The 22,544-nt window shown below is 41.7% G+C and overlaps 1 protein-coding gene across 11 annotated transcripts in view; it reads right to left on the bottom strand.

Moving 5' to 3' along the window:
- Window positions 1-22,544, bottom strand: part of AFF1 (ALF transcription elongation factor 1) — a 197,222-nt gene that overhangs the window by 32,702 nt on the left and 141,976 nt on the right. For 9 of the 11 annotated variants that reach the window (XM_059887671.1, XM_059887672.1, XM_024993466.2 and 6 more), the window contains 6 exons: window positions 20,866-20,952; window positions 19,930-19,966; window positions 16,269-16,320; window positions 3,743-3,797; window positions 3,588-3,625; window positions 641-797 (listed from right to left, as the gene is read on the bottom strand). In XM_059887671.1, the coding sequence (XP_059743654.1) occupies window positions 641-797; window positions 3,588-3,625; window positions 3,743-3,797; window positions 16,269-16,320; window positions 19,930-19,966; window positions 20,866-20,952 (426 nt within the window). Of the gene's footprint in view, window positions 1-640; window positions 798-3,587; window positions 3,626-3,742; window positions 3,798-15,979; window positions 15,983-16,268; window positions 16,321-19,929; window positions 19,967-20,865; window positions 20,953-22,544 lie in introns of all 11 variants that reach the window. The other 2 variants (NM_001191525.3, XM_059887673.1) reach the window with 2 other exon arrangements.

Here is a 22,544-nt window from a genome sequence, read left to right as displayed (position 1 = left end):
CAACTCTGTTCATTGTTACTACACTTCTTGTACTCAGCAATCCAGTAAACAGCATATATCCTCCAGATAGACTTAGTGCCTGAGACTTTCAGTCTCCTCTGTTTATCTTTACAATACCTCTGGAGGGTAGCGGATAAGCAACTTGGGGCAGAGGGACCAAGAAAGATGGCTCTGGCAAAACTACTTTGCCATCCATTTAATGCACAGGCTTTTAGTGATTCAAAAATAGAACCTCTGATGGCTTCTTTCTAGTTCACTGTTCCTGCCCTTTGCTAAAACAGGCTGCCTCCTTTTGACTGAATTCATGCATTCCTGAAATTTCAGAACGCTTTCTCATTAATATGAAAATAGCTGCCTACTGAAAACAGAGTCTTCGGTTCTCAAAAGAAGGGAAAAGAAAAGGGGGTGTACACGTTCTCAATGAGTTGCTTTTCAGAAGGGCTCTGGCAGCCACAGGGAAGGACCTATCCTTTTCAACAGGAGGGAGAAGACCTCGCCCCCCCAAGCTCCACCACCAGATGCCGGGTGAGCAAGTAAACACAAACAGGAAAGCGAGGCAGGAAAGCGCCGCCCCCGGGACGGGACGGGGCGGCACCCGGGCTTCCAGCCCCGAGGTCGACGGCGCCCCCGCCCCCGGTACCTCGGGAGCCGGGGCTTCTCGGGGTTCGTTCTCCTCGCTGTCACTGGAGCTGCTCTCGCTCTCCGAGTCCGAGGAGCTGTCGGAGTCGCTGGTGCTCTCCGATTCGGCGCTGCTGGAATGTGCTGAGGCCGCGGCTGCTGGCAGCGCCGGTGGAGCGCTGCGGGGAAGCGACAGAGGCAATCAGAGACCCAGGCGAGGCGGATTCCTTCCCTCTTTACTCACTCCGCTTTTTGCCCGCTCTTCTGCTACTCGAAAGAACAAGAGAACCTTGCAGGTCCTCCTCTTGTGTAGTGCACGGAACAATGCTCCATGTTATGTGGCAGCCTGGGTGGCAGAGGAGTCTGGGGGAGAATGGATACATGTATATGTGTGGCTGGGTCCCTTTGCTGCCCACCTGAAATTATCACAACATTTATTGGCTATATCCCAATATAACATAAAAAGTTTTAAAAAATTTGTTAAAGTTAAAAAAAAAAAATATATATATATATATATATATATAAAATAAAAACTAAGCGAAACTCACTCAGTCCTGTCGGACTCTTTACAACCACATGGACCATACACTCCACGGAATTTTCCAGGCCAGAATAGTGGAGTGGATAGCCTTTCCCTTCTCCAGGGGATCTTCCCAACCCAGGATCAAACCCAGGTCTCCCGCACTGCCAGCAGATTCTTTACCAGCTGAGTCACAAGGGAACCCAAGAATACTGGAGTGGGTAGCCTATCCTTTCTCCAGTGGATCTTCCTGACCCAGAGTGTGCTATCACAGAAGCCTTAGCAAAAACTAATGCTCTATCCAAAAAAAAAAAAAAAGGGTAACCAACAAAGACCTACAGTGTAGCACATGGAAATCTGCTCAATGTTATGTGGCAGCCTGGATGGGAGCAGAGTGTAGGGGAGAATGGATACACATACATGTATGGCTGAGTCCCTCTGCTGTCTGCCTGAAACTATCACAACTGTTAATCAGCTATACCCCAATACAAAGTAAAAAGTTGAAAAAAAAAAAAAAAAGATTACCTTGTAGCACTACAGCGCATGACCATGATATCCAGTTGAGAGCAAGGCCTATCCATGGTGGCTCAAAAATCAGTGAAAACCCTTGAAACAGTTCACCAGATAATTGCCTAACAAAAGCCTGGGGGATTTTTCTGAAGAACACTGCGAGCTATGTAAACTGCAAGATGCCAGCTGCTCCAGATCAGGCGTTGACAAACCATAGCCTGAGCTGGCTGCCTGCTTTTCTAAATAAAGTTTTATTGGAATACAGCCACACCCCTTTATTTTCTGCATCCTTTCTGTACTACAAAAGCAGAGCTGAAGAGTTGCAGCACAGGCTTTACGGTCTACAAAGCCTAAAACCATGACTTTCTGACCTTTTAAGTTTGCTGAGGCCTGCAATATAAAACCCAAAGAAGTTGACTTATAAAAGAACAGCCAATCCATTCAAGTGTCCCTGCATGCTTGATATGAGAACCAACTGCAGAGTAGCCAGAGGCTGCTGAATACAAATGGGGTTCCTTTGGAAAGTGATAATCCACTCACACTTCTTGGGGAGATGATAAAATGGACTTGCTTTATGAGACATCATCCCCAAATATCAGCTGAATATCAGAGAGAATAACAACTGTTAAGTTTTCAGAACAGGGCAAAAACCCTAGGGCTCTGAGAAAACACAGTGATCATACATACTGCTGGACAAAGAATAGCAACACGTATCTTAAAGCCTTGCCCCGGATGGAATTAGCCAAAGCAGTTAATAACTACAACTGTGAAAGCCTCCAAATCTACCCAGAACATTTTCAAAATAACCAATACATTAAATAACTATATTAGAATAATGAAAATTTATTAGACAGTAATAAAATCACTAGTTGAGGCGATTTTTAAACAACACTATATAAAACCAGAATTTTCTCATTTCAAATTTGTAATAGCTAACGAGCTTAAGCCAGTGAGAGTCAGAAACAGATACACTTTCAATATTATTCCTGCCTCTGATGTATCCTCCACTTTGCAGGGATTTTTTTTTCTCTCTCTCTCTTTCTTCCCCCCTCATCCACTCCTATGACAAAGTTAGGTTACTTTGTCATATTTTCTAAGTTGTTAGAAGTCATGAGAAATGACTGAACAAAATGAGCTATAAATAAGCAGAGTTTATGAATCCTTAAGATCTCACATAATTAAGTGACCTTCCCCCTCATTAACAGGAAACTCAGCTGGATGAGAGGTTTTCAGCAGTGAGCTTGTCTCAAAATGGATGACCACCTCTCAAGGGACTAAAACAGCTACGGGGTAATTGAACTCTCTGTCCATGGAGGTCAGGTACTGGCATATTAAATCATTAAATTCAGTATCAGAGGATATGGTAAATAAAGGTAGTTCAGAAAATTTCCATTTTCAGCAATGAAAGCATTACATTTTCTAAAATACGGTTGTTTACAAAGTGAAAAGGGTGCCATTTTCTGTCACACTAAAATGTATTGCAGTTCATTTTTAAAAAGCACCTAAAACAACTGGAAAATCGACACAACTGCGAAGACAGGGACTATGGAAAACAACTTCTAGAAATAATTTGGCTTTAGTTTTGAAGACATAGTAAACCTGTCTCTTTCATAAAAACACTGGGCTCTTCAATATGACTTCTCAAATGCTGGTTACATAATACTGATGGAAGTGATTGAAGCTTATTTTAAAGGCTCAAATTTTAAACATACAAAGCCAGCTAAAGATTCAGGTGGACACAGGGACTCTTTCTGTTTTATAAACAACCTCTCGAGGGCTGACTTAAGCTTCCGCAATATTAAACAGGTCCTTTCTTTTACCTGTGATCTTCCATCTCCTCCCATGAAGACGCCATGAAAGTACTAAATAAGACTAATTTCCCCATTTGGTAGAAAAAGCAAACATTCTGTATAGATGGGGAGAGACCAGAACACAGTACCTTGGAGGTGCAGGTGCGAAAGGAGGCTTCTCTGAGGTCTAGACATTCACAGTAAGGGGAAGAAGGACCAGGAAGAGAACAAAAAAACAGGGTAAGTGGCTCAGAAATACTGAGGATTAAAGGAGTCTTGGTATTATGGGGTGTACAGAACTTACTTGATCGCTGTCACTGTCCTCACTGTCACTGAGCTGAAGGTCATCTTTGAGCATGCTGGAACAGGCAGGGGCAGAGACATTGCAGAATTTAAAATAATGTCCAAAAACCTTTTTTCACATATAAACAGGAAAAAGTGCTTAATGAAACAAGAGGGGGTGGGACAGGCATAACTTTTCTTTATTCACCAAATGCTTCATTTTCCTGGAAATGTTAAGTTTTACAATTTAAACACAGAAACCTGTTCAGTCCAAGCTCCTTATCATTTCAAAGCTGACTGTTTCACACATTCGGAGCATTAAAAGCAGAACTACAAGTTCTACAAGGGGTTTGTTGCCAGCCCTGAGACTTAAGTTCCACATCCACACAAGAAAACAACAACGAAAACAGTGCCCGACACTTCAAAAGCACCATTATTAATTTAATACTTCTGTGATTATTTTAATACTTATTTAATAATACTTATTATTAAATTATTAAATAAAATGTTATTAAAAGTAACTATATTAATTTAATAAATATAGGATAAGATGTATGAAGCTTATTGAGGCAACTGTCACCAATTACGTTACATCTTTGTCCAAAAGACATTAACATTGAACTTTTTCACACACACACAAACCTCTTCTTCTGTCTGCTTGAACACTAATCAGTGGACAAAGCAGTAGTAATGCAGATAGTACTGTTGTCTAAAAAATGATTAACCTTACTGCTATCATTCAGATAGAAATATGAAAGAAACTCAGTTCATGTCTTCAAAGTTATATTAAGACTTATCTCTAGGCATTCAGGTTTATGATGAACCTAAATATCAAAAGCAAACATTTTCCAATCTGTACATGTTTACTCCGATCTTAGCCCCTTCCCTTCCTGTCCTCTTCTTTACCTTCTTCCATGGAGATAGCCAACATCAAAGGAATAAATCAGTAATTGTTCCCTCCCACTTCCCCCAAATTTACAAGCATGACTATTTGAGGAAATGCTGTAAGTGAAACTACGGGAAAAAAGAGGGAGTATTAGTGATGTTCCAAAAAGCAAATTATACAGAAGTTACAATCCTTCAGTACTTCTAAAAATACCTCTTCGATATTCTTAAAAAACAATTTTTATTGCAAACTCATTGTTCAGTTGCTAACCTGCCACTGAAGTAAGCAGGCATTATTTTTTGGGGAATCTATGGTAAAAAAAAAAAAAACCACTTTATTTTCTAATGAAAGTAAAGGATAAAACTTGGCTCTTTCAAAATGACTGCCTGTGTGCAATGTCCTAATTCTGCCAAGGACTTATTTTCACCAACAAATGCACTAAAAAACATCTTGTGATAAGTTTCTTCACAAAAAATGAAAACTGTTAGCCACTTGTAAATGTAGACCTTGCTCGATATTTTTCTATGTATGTTCATCCGTGTCTGACTCTTTGCAATCCTTCAGACTATAGCCCACCCTGGACCTCCTGAGTCCATGGGTTTCTCCAGGCAAGAATACTGAAGTGGGTTGCCATTTCCTCCTCCAGGGGATCTTCCCAACCCAGGGATTGAACCCAAGTCTTCCGCATCTCCTGCCACCTGGGAAGCCCAATATTTACCAAGTAGAAGCTAAATTCCTATTTTAGCAAGGATAGAAGACACAGCCTTCAGATGCAGAACTTGGCAGCAGCAATCATAATGATGTACAAGAAAAAGTCACTCAACAGGTTTATTGCTTTAAAAACAGCCTGGCTGGGATACACACAAGCAGAAGATAAAAGATATATCTTTGTGTAAAGCAATTATCCTTCAATAAAAAAAAAAAATTTAAAAAAAAGATATATCTTTGGAAGAAATGTTAGATATAATATAACTAGGGAGAAAAAAAAAAACCTGGCAAAGTATATTCAGTATAAACCAGCAACAACAAAACCACAGTAAATGGACCTCTTTGTTTCCCAGTCATTGGGTTTGTTTTGTATAAAGCTGATTTGCCTTAATTTCCTGAAACATCAATGATCATGTAATCCAACCACACTTCCTGTTGCAAGCAGAAGACTAACTAAAAACTTTGTTTGCTTAGCTACTGAATGCCGAGCTTCTGTGCATATATACTCTCAAGTCAGAAAGTATATAAGATACTGTATGTTCAGTAACTCAGAAGGTACTTGTCCTGACTTTTACTCTACTTGCTGAGGGGATAAAAAGGGACTGTAAAAATGCTCGTAGATCCTTCTCCTCTTCAGAGCATTAGGTAGGCAGATGGTAACAAAACAAGCCTGCAGGTTATTCACGACCGAAAGGGCTGACTGATAGTGACCTGTAAAAGAGACTGCTAAAGATATCTCCAAAGAAGCATTAACTCAAAAAGAAAAAGAGAGACAGAGAGAAGAAACCAATAAGGTCAAACAGAACCAAACACTTATGTAGGATGTACTAAGGATTTACACGTGGTATTAGGTTAGCCAAAAGTTCCTTTGGGTTGTCCATGCCGTCTTACAGGAAAGCATGAATAAACTTAATGGCCAATCCAACATTTCACTTAATCGAAATTCATGGGCATCATTTATTTGACACAAGAGTCAGCAGACACAGTGTATTATGTCTTGCAACTCAGCCAGCAGTAGCCACAGAATCTTCCAGAAACCAAGGTTTAGTATATCATTAGTGATGGGTAGCTCAATATAAATCAGTATTGGGGAAAGAGATATTTTGTCAAGTTTCAGATATCAAACATATATTGTATCTCTAAAAAGAAAAAAGGTTACTTAAAAAACATGACTAAGTTTTGTTAATATAGAAAATTAAACATTAATGCCATTATAATTTTTTAAAAAAAGAATCTATACAGTTGGGAAAAAATGTAACTTGAAGACAGGTAAAGGTGTTATGTTTAAAGGGATGAGTTGCTAAACTCCCCTACTTGTGCCACAAATATCTGAATTTGAGGCCATGCATATCACTAAATTACCATACTAGTTATGTTTTAGGATCTTCATATAAGATATATTACTATACTATGCTTCACATACTGTACTCTATTGATATATGCAATAGACTGGTCTTTGAATGTCAAGATGACAAATTACAGCACATTTGGGTGAGCATCTTTGCACCAACTAAAAGAGAAGCAAACCTCTTAGATCTAGTCTCCTTCATACCAATAAAACCTAAGTTAAGAAACTTTAGACCCAAGGGCCATACTGAACTGTAAGCTTTTCTGAGGTAGGATCAAGTCAGAAAATATGAAGGCGAAAATATGATTTTCGCCTTCATATTTTATCTAGAATTTGGCAGGCAGCCTAAGAAACTGGCTGAATGAACAGCACCCTTTTGCTGATTAAGTAACAGTACAACATAGCTGTGTTGTTTCTGTGATCTGAACTTGCAGTGATTCTATGCACAACCCCATGGGCTGGCTCTGATCACCCCCTCACATCCTAAGGGATGAGGAAACAGCTCAGACTAGCCACCTAACTTGCCTAAAATCATGAAGTTGGTTATATGCTGGAGCTGGCATGCAAAAGCCATTTCATTGGATACCATCTCCTAGCTCTGGCCAACAGAAGACAGTGGTTAAAAAACCTAACTGAGTGCATGAAAACTAAGTGCCAGAAGCCACTGAGAGAAAGACTCTGGTTTAAAAGAAAGTACGAACTATACTGCTGGAGTAAAATGAATACACTATTCTCCTCCTGCCTTCAAACTTACCCAGCATCAGGGTCTTTTCAAATGAGTCAGTTCTTTGCATCAGGTGGCCAAAGTATGGGAGTTTCAGCTTCAGCATCAGTCCTTTCAATGAATATTCAGGACTGATTTCCTTTAGGATGGACTAGTTTACATACTATTCAAACTGGTCAAATAACGAATTTCATTTCCAAACTCAAAGGGGGAAAAAAAAAAAGTTATTTCAAAGCATAGGGAACCATACGGCCAGGCCTGGCACTGTTCAAAAGAAAGCAAATGCTCAGGTAAAGCGACTCTTTGAACTACCATGTAGGTTTAACCACATTTTACATGATCGGTTATGAGAACTTCTTACTGAAGGGTTACAAACAATCCTCAAACCCCTCTGAAACAAATGCATTCTTCAGACAGCTGTTCTGCAAAGCTGAAAGAGCTGCACGCAGGTTCCAGCAGGCATGCTTCAGCAGCTCAGAGCCTGATGGTTACTGTGTGAAGACACACCAGACAAGCCTTTATTCTTTTACTATCCCTTGTACTAGGCTTACCCAAAGCTTCCACTGCCAATATGCTGTAACATCTTAATTCAGAACCCCAAACTCTTTCAATACGCTGATTTCTTAGCTTAACATTTCCTATGATCGGGCCATACCTTTGATTTGGAAAAGAGCAAGTGGAGGCAAGCTCAAAGTAGTTGCTTGTGATTAATAAGTCACAAACCTGGCACTAGGCGTGCCCACAATGGCAAATGAAGTGATACGTACTTTTCAAAAACCACTAATGAGCATGTGAGAACGTGTAAACCTGCACAATTCTCATATTTCCCAAATGTTTAAATTACATCAGGATTGGATTTCTTTTTTGGTGAAGGGCAGAAATAAGGACTGCAAATGCTTTGTGCAGGAGGTGATGGGAGGTGACAAGTTATTTAGAGGGCTCCACATACCATTAATTTTTTTTAAATAAAAAAGCGGAGCCCCTAAGACACTGTGACACAGCATAAAACTGGAGACTCTCCAAATGGTGACAGTAGTTGGCAGAATTCAAGTTTAGGAGAGACCGTCTATGGGAGATGGTGGGCTACCAGGGCAGAGGGATAAGTCACTGGATACCTGATTCACCATAGTATGTGACCTTAAGGTTAATAAGACAAAAATTATAGAGGTGTGAAAGATTATTTAAACTCCATGGATGAAGTGAAGACTTTCTGAAGTCAAACAAGGACATGAGAAAAATCACAAGGGTATAAATGAAGGAAAAGTTGAAGTCTGTGTGTGTTAATAGCTCCATCATGTCCAGTTCTTTGTGACCCTAGGGACCATAGCCAGATATGTTCTTCCATCCATAGGAGTCTCCAGGCAAGAATACTGGAGTGGCTAGCCATTCCCTTCTCCCGGGGATCTTCCCAACCCAGGGATCAAACCCAGGTCTGCACTGCAAGCAGATTCTTTACTGTCTGAGCCACCAGGGAAGCCCATTGAAGTTAATAAATAAGATTAAGTCATTAAGTATGATAAATAAGATACTAGTACAAGATGACATACTAGACAACTGGAAACAAAATCTAGAAGAATGATTACTGAAAATGATATTCTATTAAACATTGCTTACAGGTATTTAATCAAGTTTATGTGCAATGTTTTCTCCTTCCGTATTTATTCTGAGTATTTACTATGTGCCAGGCCCTGCTCTGGACTTTATGGATACAACTCTAAGCAGATAGAAATCCCTGTCTTGTGCACTCAGAGCCCAGGGGAGGCAGGTAAGTAACCAAAGTACATTCTTTCTCAATGTGTAACAAGCCTGCAGAGGGGAGAAAAGCATAAGAGAGAAAGTGGCTATGTGTTGTTCTTCTATATCAGGTTAGTCAGGGAAGACTGGACTGGTGAAGGGATGACATCCAAGGAGGGGGCACAGTGCAAGAAATGCAGGAGGGTGATCAGGGCACAGGAAACAGGAGAGAGGTCAATGTGGCCAGAGTGGGAAGTGTGTGTGTGTGTTTGGGGTGTTGGGGGAGCATAAAGAAGGAGGTGAAGAGGTAGGTTATAGGTTATGGAAGGCGTCAGAGGCCTCTGCAGGGTGGCTGAGTGGGCAAACTCTGGGGTCACTTACTCAAGTAAATTAGCAGTATGATTAAAAATAAGACTTAAATAGACCCTTAAGGACAGACACCCTCCCATATTTGTCTTCCATATGCACATAATTATTTCAAAGTAGTCACTTCCACTAGACCCTAGATAGCATACTAAAAAGCAGAGACATTACTTTGCCGACAAAGGACCATCTAATCAAAGCTACGGTTTTTTCAGTAGTCATGTATGAATGTGAGAGTTGGACTATAAAGAAAGCTGAGAGCCAAAGAATTGATGCTTTTGAACTGTGGTGTTGGAGAAGACTCTTGAGAGTCCCTTGGAAATCCAACCAATCAATCCTAAAGGAAATCAGTCCTGAGTGTTCATTGGAAGGATTGATGTTGAAGCTGAAACTCCAATACTTTGGCCACCTGATGCGAAGAGCTGACTCGTTGAAAAAGACCCTGATGCTAGGAAAGATTGAAGGCAGGAGAAGGAGATGACAGAGGATGAGATGGCTGGATGGCATCACCGACTCGATGAACATGAGTTTGAGCAAGGTCCGGGAGTTGGTGATGGACAGGGAAGCCTGGTGTGCTGCAGTCCAGGCGGTTGCAAAGAGTCGGACATGACTGAGTGACTAAACTGAACTGAGTCACTTCCAATAAGAATTGTTGCTGCTCAGTCGCTCAGTCGTGTCCAACTCTTTGCAACTCCATGGACTGCAGCACACCTGGCTCCTCTGTCCTCCGCTCTCTTTCAGAGTTTTCTCAACTCACATCCACTGAGTCAGTGATGCTATCCAGCAATCTCATCCTCTCCTGGCCCCTTCTCCTTCTGCCATCAATCTTACCCAGCATCAGGGTCTTTTCCAATGACTGAGCTCTTTGCATCACACGGCCAAAGTATACTAGAGCTTCAGCATCATTCCTTCAGTGAACATTCAGGGTTGGTTTCCTTGGCTTTCAAATGTCTTTAGAGCCTGCAGCCCAACAAGCCTTTTTTAAGGTGGCAAGTATTATCTGCCTCCCTCTCACCATTCAGGTTCCAGATCAAATGCCACCTTCTCTGAGAGACTTTCCTGAGCCTCCCAGAAGTATCAACATCACCACCACCCCAAATGCCTCCTCAAGCCTGTCCCTATCACATCACCTAGTTTGTATTATATGCCACCTGCATTTAGCTACAAGACATGAAGACAAGGACTTTATCTTGTTGGCTATTGTTTCCCCAAGCACCAGCCACATAGCATGTGTTTAAGAATTAAGTACTGAATGGATGAATGGAGGCAACTTTTGGAAGCATCTCCAAATTGCCTGGCATCAAGCCCAGAGAATAATATTTATATAATTGGGGTCAAAGCATGTTAAAGAATGAGAATGATTTTTCTTATGCAGAACATAAAACAGACTCATTTACGTAACACCTTCTGTACAACAGGCACTTGATAAACTTATTCTCCTTGTCCATTTTTTTTGACCTTTGGTCTAAGACCAGGTATATATTATCCTAAAGGGGTGCTCCCAGAATAGTTCAAGCCATCATTTGGGAAATATATAGAGATCCAAGGGGAATACTTTGGAGAAGATGATTGTCCAGCACTTTGGCAGTAGTTTTTATAATTATTTAAAATATGCTTTGGACTTCCCTGGTGGTCCAGTGGTTAACAATCCATCTGCCAAATCAAGGGACACAGGTTCAATAACTGGCCCAAGAGAAGTTCATATGCCTTGGGGCAACTACTGGCCCACATGCCGCAACTACTGAAGCCCGTGTGCCTAGAGGCTATGCTCTGAACCAAGAGAAGCCATCGCAGTGAGAAGCCTAAGCACTGTAACTAGAGAAAGCCCACGCACAGCAATGAAGACCCAGCACAGCCAAAAAGTTAATATAAAACACATATATGCTTCACTTCACAGCTTCACCAGAATATCCCTTCAATATTATGCAAGTCCCTAGCATAACTTTGTATACAATGTTAAGTTAAATACTGTCCTGCAAGAGATCCTAGAATATGGTCTACTAAAGCCAGAAATCCAAGAATTAAATTGACTATTCCAAAAGACTGTTGATTCTACCGTGAAAGGAGGTACTTCTGCATTTGGGAGTTTTACCATTTTCCAAATATTAATTTATGTGTTACAGTAACTATAATTCTGAAATAAACAAAATTTTCAAACACTGTTCAGAATGATCATTTGTTTCCTTTCACCCAAGCACGGAAATTTTTCAGTACCCAGTATTATAAACTCTGATGTCTCTATAACATGGCTAATAGTAACTCATTAAAAAAAAAAAAAAAGCTTTATTCTCTGTCATTTAATACCTCTACTTTTTTCTCTTGAAAAATAGAACATTTTCTTCTATATCTACATCACTAAAATAATTATGAATACCAGTAACTTTGGATTCACAATTACTTATTCAGTTGGGAATAAAAACAGAATGCATCTTTTTCTAGCAATGCCAGATATTTGAGAACCAAGAATTATTATTAATGAAAAGCTCTTCATTTACATTCTGAGAAGCTGAAGATTTACTGTAGATGTACAAATATATCACTGACCAGCACAAATATATGTTCCTTGCTTTCAAAAAGAGCTGAAGAACTGTGAATAAGGGAAAGGAGTATACTCGAAAGGACAAATAATTTATAAGTTTAGCCCCTTAGGGTAACTTCTACTATTAATACTTCTTCCAAACATTTATCAGCAAAGAGCCCTTTAAGTCAGAGCTGTCAAGTGAAATAAAGATCTCAGGTCAGACACCTTCATAAAGCACAAACTTTTTTGTTAACTGAAGTTCAGCTGATTTATAATGTTGTGTTAATTTCTGCTGTACAGCAAAGTGATTCAGTTTTACATATTTATATATGTGTGTGTGTGTGTGTGTGTGTGTGTGTGTGAAAGTGTTAGTCACTCAGTGTCTCTTTGTGACTTTATGAACAGTAGCATGCCAGGTTCCTCTGACCATGGAATTCTCCAGGCCAGAATACTGGCATGGGTTGCCATTCCCTTCTCCAGGGGATCTTCCAAACCCAGGGATTGAATCCTGGGTCTCCTGCATTGGCAGATGGATACTTTACCATCTGAGCCACCAGTGAAGCCTGATCAAACTTCCAGGACAATCCCAACCCCAGTCTTCAGGTTCAAAGGCTTCCCCTCATGTGAAAAGAAATGTTCCAAGTAAGTAATAAAAATTTCAAATTGCTGGGCTTCCCTGGTGACTCAGTGGTAAAGAATCTACCTGCCAATGCAGGAGACATGGGTCTGATCCCTGGATCCAGGAAGATCCCACATGCTGTGCAGCAATAAAGACCCAGCACAGTTGTAAATAAATACATTAAAAACATTTTTTTCAAATTGCTGTAGTTGTTCACTTCTCTAACTGATGATTTCTGAAGCAAAAATAAACAGAAAGGAGGGCACCATCTAGTTAGGACTTGGCAATGTTGGGGGAGGTAGCGGGTGAGAAGGAGAAGCAAGTCAGTCACAACAATGCCCATCAACTGCTGTATAGCTTCTAAAACATTAGCACGTTATCCATTTTGAGAGGCTGGTGAAAGCACTGGTATTAGGAAACCGTGTCTGAATGTACTACCCACGATCACACACATGAAGGAAATAATGTTGCTGTTGTTAGTAAGTCATAGCCAACTCTTTGCGACCCCATGGACTGTAGCCCACCAGGCTCCTCTGTCCATGGGATTCTCCAGGCAAGAATACTGGAGTGGGTTGCCATGCCCTCCTCCACAGGATCTTCCCGACCCAGGGACTGAACCCGTGTCTCCTACTTGGCAGGCGGATTCTTTATCACTGAGCCACCTGGGAAGCCCCAAGGGCGTAACAGCGGTACAGAAAAAGGAATTGCTTTGTACCGTGCCCCAAGAACTCAACAGACCTAAGTCTTGGAAAGGCAGAGAATTCCAAAGCTAGGAGCCCTTAAATCAACATCCCCTCCCCTAAACTTGGGGGCAAACAGCACTGGATTCCTAGCTAATCCCTTTCCTGTGGTGCGTGGAAGAACAAACTCATCACTTGACAGCTAACTAGAGTTTCAACTACAGAGATTAAACGTAACGGATTCAAGACATTTCTTTCACACTTACATTCTTCTACCACCTGGCTACTGCCCACCCACACCCAAGTCTGGACAGATGTTAAAAGTTATTAATATCCACAGCTTATTCTCCAGGGCCAGGTCCTCTTATCCCCCTTTGATAAGCACCACTCCACTTTTGTAAGGAGGCCCAAGTACTAGGAACTCTGAAAGAAAAAGTATTAGGACCTAGATTGATTTTTAAAACCAAAGAACAAATGACCCTGAAATTAACATCTTCTTTCCTGACATCCAAAGTGCATTAGACGGTCTCCCTGCCAGGCTCTGTGCCATTCAGACAGTTTAACTGCTTGTCAAAGAACCCTCAGGCTGACCCAAGATCAAACGAACCTGTGAGCGCTAAGAGATCTGCCATGCTAACTCTGAAACAACACTTGCCCTCGACAGAATTAACTGGGACTCAGCTGTCATCCAATCTCCATTAAAGTGATTCTTTTCCCCATAGGGACATTTCATTTTGGCGCTAATCAATACTGCCAACCCCCTGGGCATACAACCCACTGTATTCATCCAGCCTCAAGATTTCTCTCTCCTTCATCACTCTGGTCCTCTCTACCTGCACCAGGCCCTGCTTTCCTCCCTTCTCCAAACCTATTAGGATCAAAACAAATGTTCTTCTCTAGGTTAATTTTATACATGGCAAAGCAATAGTTTTTATCCAGAAAACACTACAGGGACTTCCCCAGTGGTCCAGTGGTTAAGAATCTGCCTGCCAACGGAGGGGACACAGGTTCGATCCCTGGTCCAGGAAGATTCCACAGGCCACGCGGCAACTAAGCCGGCGCTCCACAACATTTGAGCCCGAGTGCCGTAGAGCCCATGCTCTGCAATAAGAGAAGCCACGGCAGTGAGAAGCCTAGGTACCACAGCTGAAGAGTAGTCCCTCTCGCTGCAACTAGAGAAAGCCCTGGCACAGCTACGAAGACCCAGGACAGCCAAAAAATAAATACACATATAAATTATTCAAAATTTTTCAAATTAAAAAATAAAACACTACACGTGTCACAGGACATGAGCATATCTGTTATAAACTTGCAGGCACCTCTGATTTCAGTGGTTTAACTCACTTCATCAGGAGAGCAACCCTGAGTAGCAAAATGGTCATAGAAAACGCTCTGAGTCCCTACGAACGACCTCAGTCTGAAAGCTGATGGAAAACGGAGTGGGCAGGGGCAGCTGGGACCAGGTCAGATCCAGGGGCCTTTCTCCCTCTCCACACCGGCCCAGGACACAGCCCCTTCCCTCATTAGGTGCAGCTGCCCCACTTGATCTGCTGCTCAGGGCGCTCCTTGTCCCTGTTCTTATTGCCAAGTTCTTGTAGGGCTGCAAGCACTTCAGCTTGCCTTCCCTCGCTGCCCCCAGTAAAGACAGTAGCTGGGTCCTCTTATGGTCTGTGTGGCTTTACTACCAACCATTACACTGCGAGCACAAGGTGTACAACCTGAGGGCAGCCACAGAGCATCCACAGGGTGATTGCAAGTGTGGTCCCTGGAGGTGTCCTGTCAATCCCTCATCAGCCACCAACTGGCTAAACCAACACCTGCACCCCTAAATGCAATCTAAGGCAGTGATTCTCAATCTTCAGAACACAGGAGTAAAAAACTTTTTTTTTTTTTAAGCAAAAAGAAAGGGAAAAACAAAAGGCAAAAACAACAACAACAAAAGGCAAAGAATAACTATCATTGGGTTAATTTTTTTTCTAGTAAAGGAGAATAAAGCAAAAAGTCATCAACAGATTTTTATTATACACCCAAATCCAACCTGGAAACTATAATAAATCTATCTTTTCAACAACAACAACAAAACTATTTTTTTTCTTACTTTACCATCAAGAAGTGAAAGTCACTACATCGAGGACCTGGCTCTGGAAATAGTTATTTCACCCAGTCTCATATTCAGTCACGGTGAAGAGAGAAAACAACCTCTGCTTCAACTATCTTAGTTTCCAAAATATTCAATCCAGCACAGCACCGCCTTCCAAAAATGCATGGGACAAATCCTAGGCCTTAAAATAAGAAAGTTGAAGTCCTCGGAGACAAGCAATGCTGTGTTAGTAACTGTTGTGTGATCAAATATCTGAGGCAAGAAAGATCTCCTCACTCACTAGCTGAACCACTGCTAGTCATGAAAAGAATTATTAGTTCAGTACCACCAAGAAATGACAAATTAGGTCAAAATGCTGGTTTAAAAATCTCTACTACGTATTTTCAACTGTTTCAAAAACCCCAAACATATCTGGACTTACTTGGTCTTAATAAAGAACAGCTGGGCAGCAAGACATTCTTTATTAGTTAAAACGAGGCCAAAAAAGTGGCAGAAAGTCTAAAACTGTGCACCTCCCCCCAAATTTGCTTCCAAAAGCTAAAGCTACTTAAGACTGAAATTTATAAAGCTAAAACCTTCTATTTTCCAGAGTTAACATGTAAATAATGGCTCAAATGCCTTTCTTTTTGAGAAAACCCCTTAGCAAATGCTTAAGGTGCCTCGACTTTCAACGGGAGAACTTAAGCCCAATAGAAATGTAGGTCACTTCTTCCCTTCACAACTCAGCGGTGTTTTATGAGTCATCTTTTGAAAGCAAGGGTTGAGGCGGGGGGCGGGGGGTGGGGGGGCAGAATCTAAGCAACAGATTTACATGGGAAATTATAACATTATAAACTTTTAATAAACAAAAAGCATGTTACTTACGATGTTCCCTGCTGAGAATTACTGTGAGTTTTTGAAGATGTATCATATTGTTCTGTGGAGGAGGGAAAAATGATCAGACGAGCACAATGACAAATGCATGAGATTGTTAGTTATAAATCCCCTCTTTTTTTTTTTTTTCCTGCTATTTCCCCACCACCTTTTCACCTAAAAACACTTGGTACACCTAAATTTTGTCAACAGAGAGCTATTATAAAATAACATTTATGTTACATCTTGAGAGAGGGCTTGCTCAGAACTGGAAAACCCTGAGAGTGCTGCCCGGCCAGCCGACCCCACAGAAGACTCTCTTCAGGGTCCACTGACGGGGGCTCCTGTGGAAGCACCGTGACGCCACCCCACCTGGTTTGATGTCACACATCCATCAGCGATTTGCTAGCACTCTCTTTCACAGCCTCTGTCCTTGGCCGCCTGTGCTCCCACCTGGCCCCCCATCATTCAACACCCCCGATTCATTCGTTCAACTGCTGGTCACAAACTGCCTCTCACAGACACCAAGATGCTCAAGACATTTGCCCCTGTCCTCGATGAGTGTACAGCTGACCGAGGGACAGCAAACAGGAACAGCAACTACAGCCCTAGGCTGTGAGAGATCCGCACACAAACCCATCACCTAGATGAAACGTCCGGGGAATCTAGAGATTCGTCACACCACTGGGCACGACGAAAGCAGGCAAATCAGAAAAGAAACGAAATTAGGTGTGTGTGTTGCAAAGGATGGGTGAGATTTTTGACAGAAATGACTGCAGGCAAGAGGGAGATGAGGGTGAAGAAGGCCCTCAGGCAGAAGAGACGATGTGAGGGAAGGCAGGAAACGTGGGAGCAATTGAGATGGTGCAGATGAGAAAGGGGAAGGTTGGGGTGCAGAGTGTGTGGAGGGCAATGTGAGAGGCCCTGGGGAGGTCAGAGGGCTCCGAGTGCCATGATGGGACATTAATACTTTGAGACGCCACCAGGGCACGATACAGCCACCAGGCACGATACAACAATTTCTCAGAAAGAGTAACCTGCTGGTGCTACCTGACGTAACCCAGAAAGGAACAGGAAATGTTAAGTGTAGAGACTGAAGAGCAGCTGGGAGACCGTGTCTGTGTCTGGAACTGACGCAGAAGCTGAGTGGCAACATGGGTGCCTTTCAGACAGCGGGCGGTACAGTAACCACGAATGACCCAGGAGACCCTTGAATAACTGCAGTTCAGGGCTTCATCCTCATGGGGGCAGCAGCTCTTACCCGGTATTTTTAGATTCTTTTCCCTTCTGGCTAGCAAATTAGGGCTGGGATTACAAATTAAAGGGGCTAAAGTCCACGCACAGGGGCTCCCACACAAACATCCTGACCAGGTCCTAAGCTCCACGAGGCTCTGGTAATCCTCAAGCAGCTGTGTTTTTTTTGAACATGTGGACATAAATCCTGGGACATACAGGGATGTATATATGGGATATACTTCAGTCTCTGTGTGCATGCATCCTAAGTCGCTTCAGTCATGTCTCAATCTTTGCAACCCCATGGACTGTAGCCCACCAGGCTCCTCTGTTCATGGGATTCTCCAGGCAAGAATACTGGAGTGGGTTGCTGTGCCTATCTTCAGGGGATCTTCCTGACCCAGGGATGGAACTCACATCTCTTTTGTCTCCTGCATTGGCAAGCAGGTTCTTTACCACTTCATTCTCTACAGACTCCAAAAGCCTAATTTTTCATGAAATTTGAATTTGCTTGCTGGGCATACTTTGAGAAACAGATGTCACACTTCACTTCTCTGAAAGCTATCATCTGCACATACTCCACTCCATCTTCAACCAGCACACAACCAGACTCCTCTTGGGTCCGACTAGCGCCCCTCTCTCACCCCTGCCCACATTCTCACAGGGGTAAACCAGCTTTTCCAGAACCAATAGACAGAACGGCAGCAGCATAAAAGACCCCAAGGTAATAAGCATCTGCTGAGCCCAGACCTATGGATGACCTGCCAGCATCTGAAAACTTCTCATCAGAGCAACAAGGACTCAGTCTACACTGTTCCACAGGCCTGGAGGCCCTCCACCCCTGGCGAAGTTCAACTGTATTGTGCTAAAAGGAGAAATCACACAGTTTAAAGGATCACAGGGTCTTTCTAAACCAGGAGGTAGCAATCATGCAAGCTGTGAGTGACTCAGTGGAAGGCATATAATATGCATGACTGGCAGCCCTAAAAGGTAGGGAGGAATTGGGTGGAGGAGCAAGAAGGAGAGGGGTGCATAGCAGTCCTGTCCAGAGCTGAGCTGTGCCACTTCACTTGTTATCTATTTTTGGACAGGCTGCCAAGAGGTTGAGAAACAAAGATTTCCCAATCTCCCCAATACCAGCCAAGATGGTCAGGTCCATATCTCTGCATTTGGGGGAAATTTAGGAGTTATTTACAAGGTCTTAGTATCTGTAGGGCAGGGAGAAGCAAACTTTTTCTGTAAAGGTCTGATGGTAACTATTTTAAACTTCGCTTGCTATATAGCGTGGGACATGATAATAAATGAATGAGCATGGGTGTGCCCTAATAAAACCTTCTTTACAAAAACGAGCTGCACAACAGATTTGACTCTTAGGCTATGCTGCTGCTGCTAAGTCGCTTCACTCGTGTCCGACTCTGTGTGACCCCATAGATGGCAGCCCACCAGGCTCCCCCGTCCCTGGGATTCTCCAGGCAAGAACACTGGAGTGGGTTGCCATTTCCTTCTCCAATGCAGGAAAGTGAAAAGTGAAAGTGAAGTCGCTCAGTCCTGTCCGACTCTTCATAACCCCTATTCTAGAGAAAGGCTATTCCATTTCTTATTTTTCCTCACTCTTTTGTTCTCCTCAAATCCTTGCAATTGAAATAATTGGATAATCAAGGGGAAAATATAAGTGAGGGAAAAGAATGAGATGGAGAGATCTGAAGAAGAGTTACCTTCATGGAATATCTATGAGCAACCTTCTCTCATACATTTAAACACACCACGCACCTTACTTTGGTCTCCCTAAGCCCTGTGAAGACCAATACGTCGTAACTTGGGCACTCACCATATGTTGATGAACTAAATGACTGGAAGTACATCAGTCATTTTTGTAAGGCTTGAAATGCCTTGGATATAGTTGGGAAACAAAGAATTTAGTGAACTAAAGGGTTACGGATGAAGAGAGAGGCTAGATCCAGTTACGGTTCTGTTTCCTCCTGAATTCTCCAGTATTTACAATCCATTTAAAAGAACCAAAAATGAATTATATGGCCAATACATAAAGAAGGTCTAAAGAAGCTGTGTGTTCTCTTCCTTGTAGAAATTTCTTTTGTTTAAAATAAATACAAGAAACACAGAACATACTCCAATCTGTTTTTTTATACAATTCCTGGATAATTGTATATGCTTTTAGAGTCACTCTCGAGATATTTATCGTATGTCAGGTAATGTCAAATTATATTTTTTAGGTACTTTAGTAAGACACTTTCATTAACTCTTTACATTAATCTGAAATTCCACCTAGAGAACATAAAGCTGTTCTTTATGCCCTTCCTAGCTTTAACCTCATCTCTGCTGAGGTTAACCTCATCATTTTCCATGAATATTTTCTGTATTAAAACAATAAAAAACATGCTTTATTCTCCAATGCAATAATCAGTTCCACATATTTACTTACTTTGGTTTGGGACCGCAGAACTGATGTGCTGAGAATCCTAGAAAGAAAAATGAAAATCTCTAGTTAATAAAATATTAAGGTTTGTAAATCCAAGGTTGTGCCACTGCTAAATCTGATAAATACTGATAAATCTAATTTTTACATAAAATGGGTTTTATTTCTTCTGCTGTTCCCTACAGCTCATTTTTCCTTCCAAAGTATAATGCTTTACCTTAAAATCAATAATGAATTACATTTTTTTAAGAAAAAAATTATCATTAGAAAATATGTTTAGTGGTAGATTAAAATCTCAGTGACATCATGGAAAGGAATAATGATGTCAACAATATGCACGTATACCAGGCTGGACTGAACACAGACCTGAGGTGAGATTTCTATATTCTGAAGGTTATCCAAAAGTACAAAAACCAAAACCAAAACAAAGGGCGATGTTTTAAATATATTGTTCACAAATACTTCAACAGAATCTTGTAAGTCGGCAATTTACCTTGCTATTAAAACCACCACAAATGTAGCTGATCACATTAAACTTTTAAACAATACAGGAGGTATGACAAGTGTAAATGTGTGTCTGTATGTGCCTAAATTCTGAATTAGGGTGCAGACATGCCACCTCACTTTTCCCCCTGTACCTTTGGTGTTCCCCACTAAGGAAAAGACTCTAAAAAAAAAAAAAAAAGAATTTATTATAAAGTCTTGATTATTTTCATACTCTACAAAATCCTACACACATGTAAGACATTCATATTGACATAATTGAAAAGTGAAGAAGCATTTGAAAGCATTAGGAAGCACTTTAGGAGCTAAATTAATTGCAATGTTAACCTATTCTCTGAAGAGTTCAACAAATAGTACTTGATTAATCCAGCGCAGAGCAATACTTCAGGCCTTGTCACTGGTGTGGATGCAGTGCCTACTAGACTTGTAAGGAATTACCTTTGTGGGAAAAGGAAATTTGGAGGGCTCAGCTGTACTAGGCGTGTGTATTGCTGTCAAAGGAGGAGGCCATGAGTGGGTCATTTCCTGGAAAGAGATTTGGAACGGGAAGAAAAAGTAAATTATAAATAGAACATTTATTGCTACTTAAGTCAACTTTTTAAACAGAATGCACAGTGGAGTGATGGTAAATGGAAAGTAAAATCTTAAAAGTTATTTCAGTGACTTTAAAAAAAAAAACAAAAACTCCTACTTGGTGGGCTCTGTTCAAAAGCTGAAGCTCTCCAACAAACAAAACTGAAAAGAGATCAGTTTGAAGAAGAAAAACAAGAGCATAGAACATGAATGGTCTGAACATTCTGAACAGCGTGAAGCATAAAAAACGGTAGTAGGTGTTACCAGCTTATGTAACTATGAACACTCAGTCCTGTCTCAATGCTTTCTTTCTCCCTCAGCGTCTTTATTGCATTTCCTGGAATTATTTAAGCTCAAAGGAAGAAGAACTTTCCTGTTTGACTTAAGCAAACAAGTAATTCAGGTCACTTGTTCCACTTGGGAGGGTTTTAATGGATTTGACCCTTCCCTGGTACACATTATTAGGACATAAGAACTTTTGCAGAGAAGGCCTTAAAAAGCCACTGGCCCTTTCCATTAACAGAAGTTTCATTTCTATTCACTTTTTACATGGAAGCAAGATTTCTTTCACAAATTAATATGTTTCTCTTGACATGAGTCCTGTTTTTCTAAGCTCATTCACTTGCTAAAAAACCAGTGGGTCTGTGACAACCTAGAGGCGTGGGATGTGGTGGGTGGGAGAGGGGTTAAGGAGGGAGGGGATATATGTACACCTATGGCTGATCCACGCTGTTGTACGGCAGAAACCAACACAACACTGTAAAGCAATTATCCTCCAATTAAAAATAATTTTTTTTAAGTGAGAAACAAAATGTCAGATGAAAGGTGTCTAATTGCAAGTATGTACACACAACACACATGCATGCACACACTTTGTCCAAGAGTTCAAATGGTCACTGGAGATTATCACCAGACCTTTCCTTTCACAGCTGAGAAAAACAAGGTCTAAAATGTCAGGGGCAGGTCTCCCAGGAAGCTGAGAGCTGCGAGTGCAGGGAACAGCCCCTCCATGTTCGAGTCTGAGTCTAAGAAAGAATCCCATCCCCGCATGGGTCAGACCTGCCAGGGAAACTGGCTGAAGGTCTGGCAGGCAACCCTCCGCTAGTAGGCTGGGGCCCCCAGACGACGCTGTGTTGCCTCACTGTACAAGGCACTGTGCTTTTACCCCAACCTCTCTATCCCCCGCAGAAATGCCATCTGATCCTGTGACACCTGGAGATGGAGCTGGAGGCAAATACAGCCCCGTTGCCCACCTCCACCCATATCCTCCGCACCAGTCCCTGCAGCCGCCCTCAGGCTGTAGAGGCCAGAACAGACATAAACGAGCTGGCACAGTGACAAGCAAAGTAACCGATGCTGGCTTGAGTAATTTTTGTTAAAGGTGATATCATGCCCTCACTCACTCGACTAACCATTGTTCAGTACAAAAGAGGAAATCTATACAAAAATAGAATGGAAAGAGTAACATAACAGCTCTGGAGTCAGAGTCCCAGAATGGATCTTAACTCTTGACTCTGCTGCTCAGGTTAGCCTGAGGGGTTTGC

This window comes from Bos taurus, chromosome 6, assembly GCF_002263795.3.
Source record: "Bos taurus isolate L1 Dominette 01449 registration number 42190680 breed Hereford chromosome 6, ARS-UCD2.0, whole genome shotgun sequence".
NCBI classification, from domain to species: Eukaryota; Metazoa; Chordata; class Mammalia; order Artiodactyla; family Bovidae; genus Bos; species Bos taurus.
The sequence above is the reverse complement of the archived record's forward strand: the minus strand, read 5'-3'. Positions and strand labels throughout refer to the sequence as shown.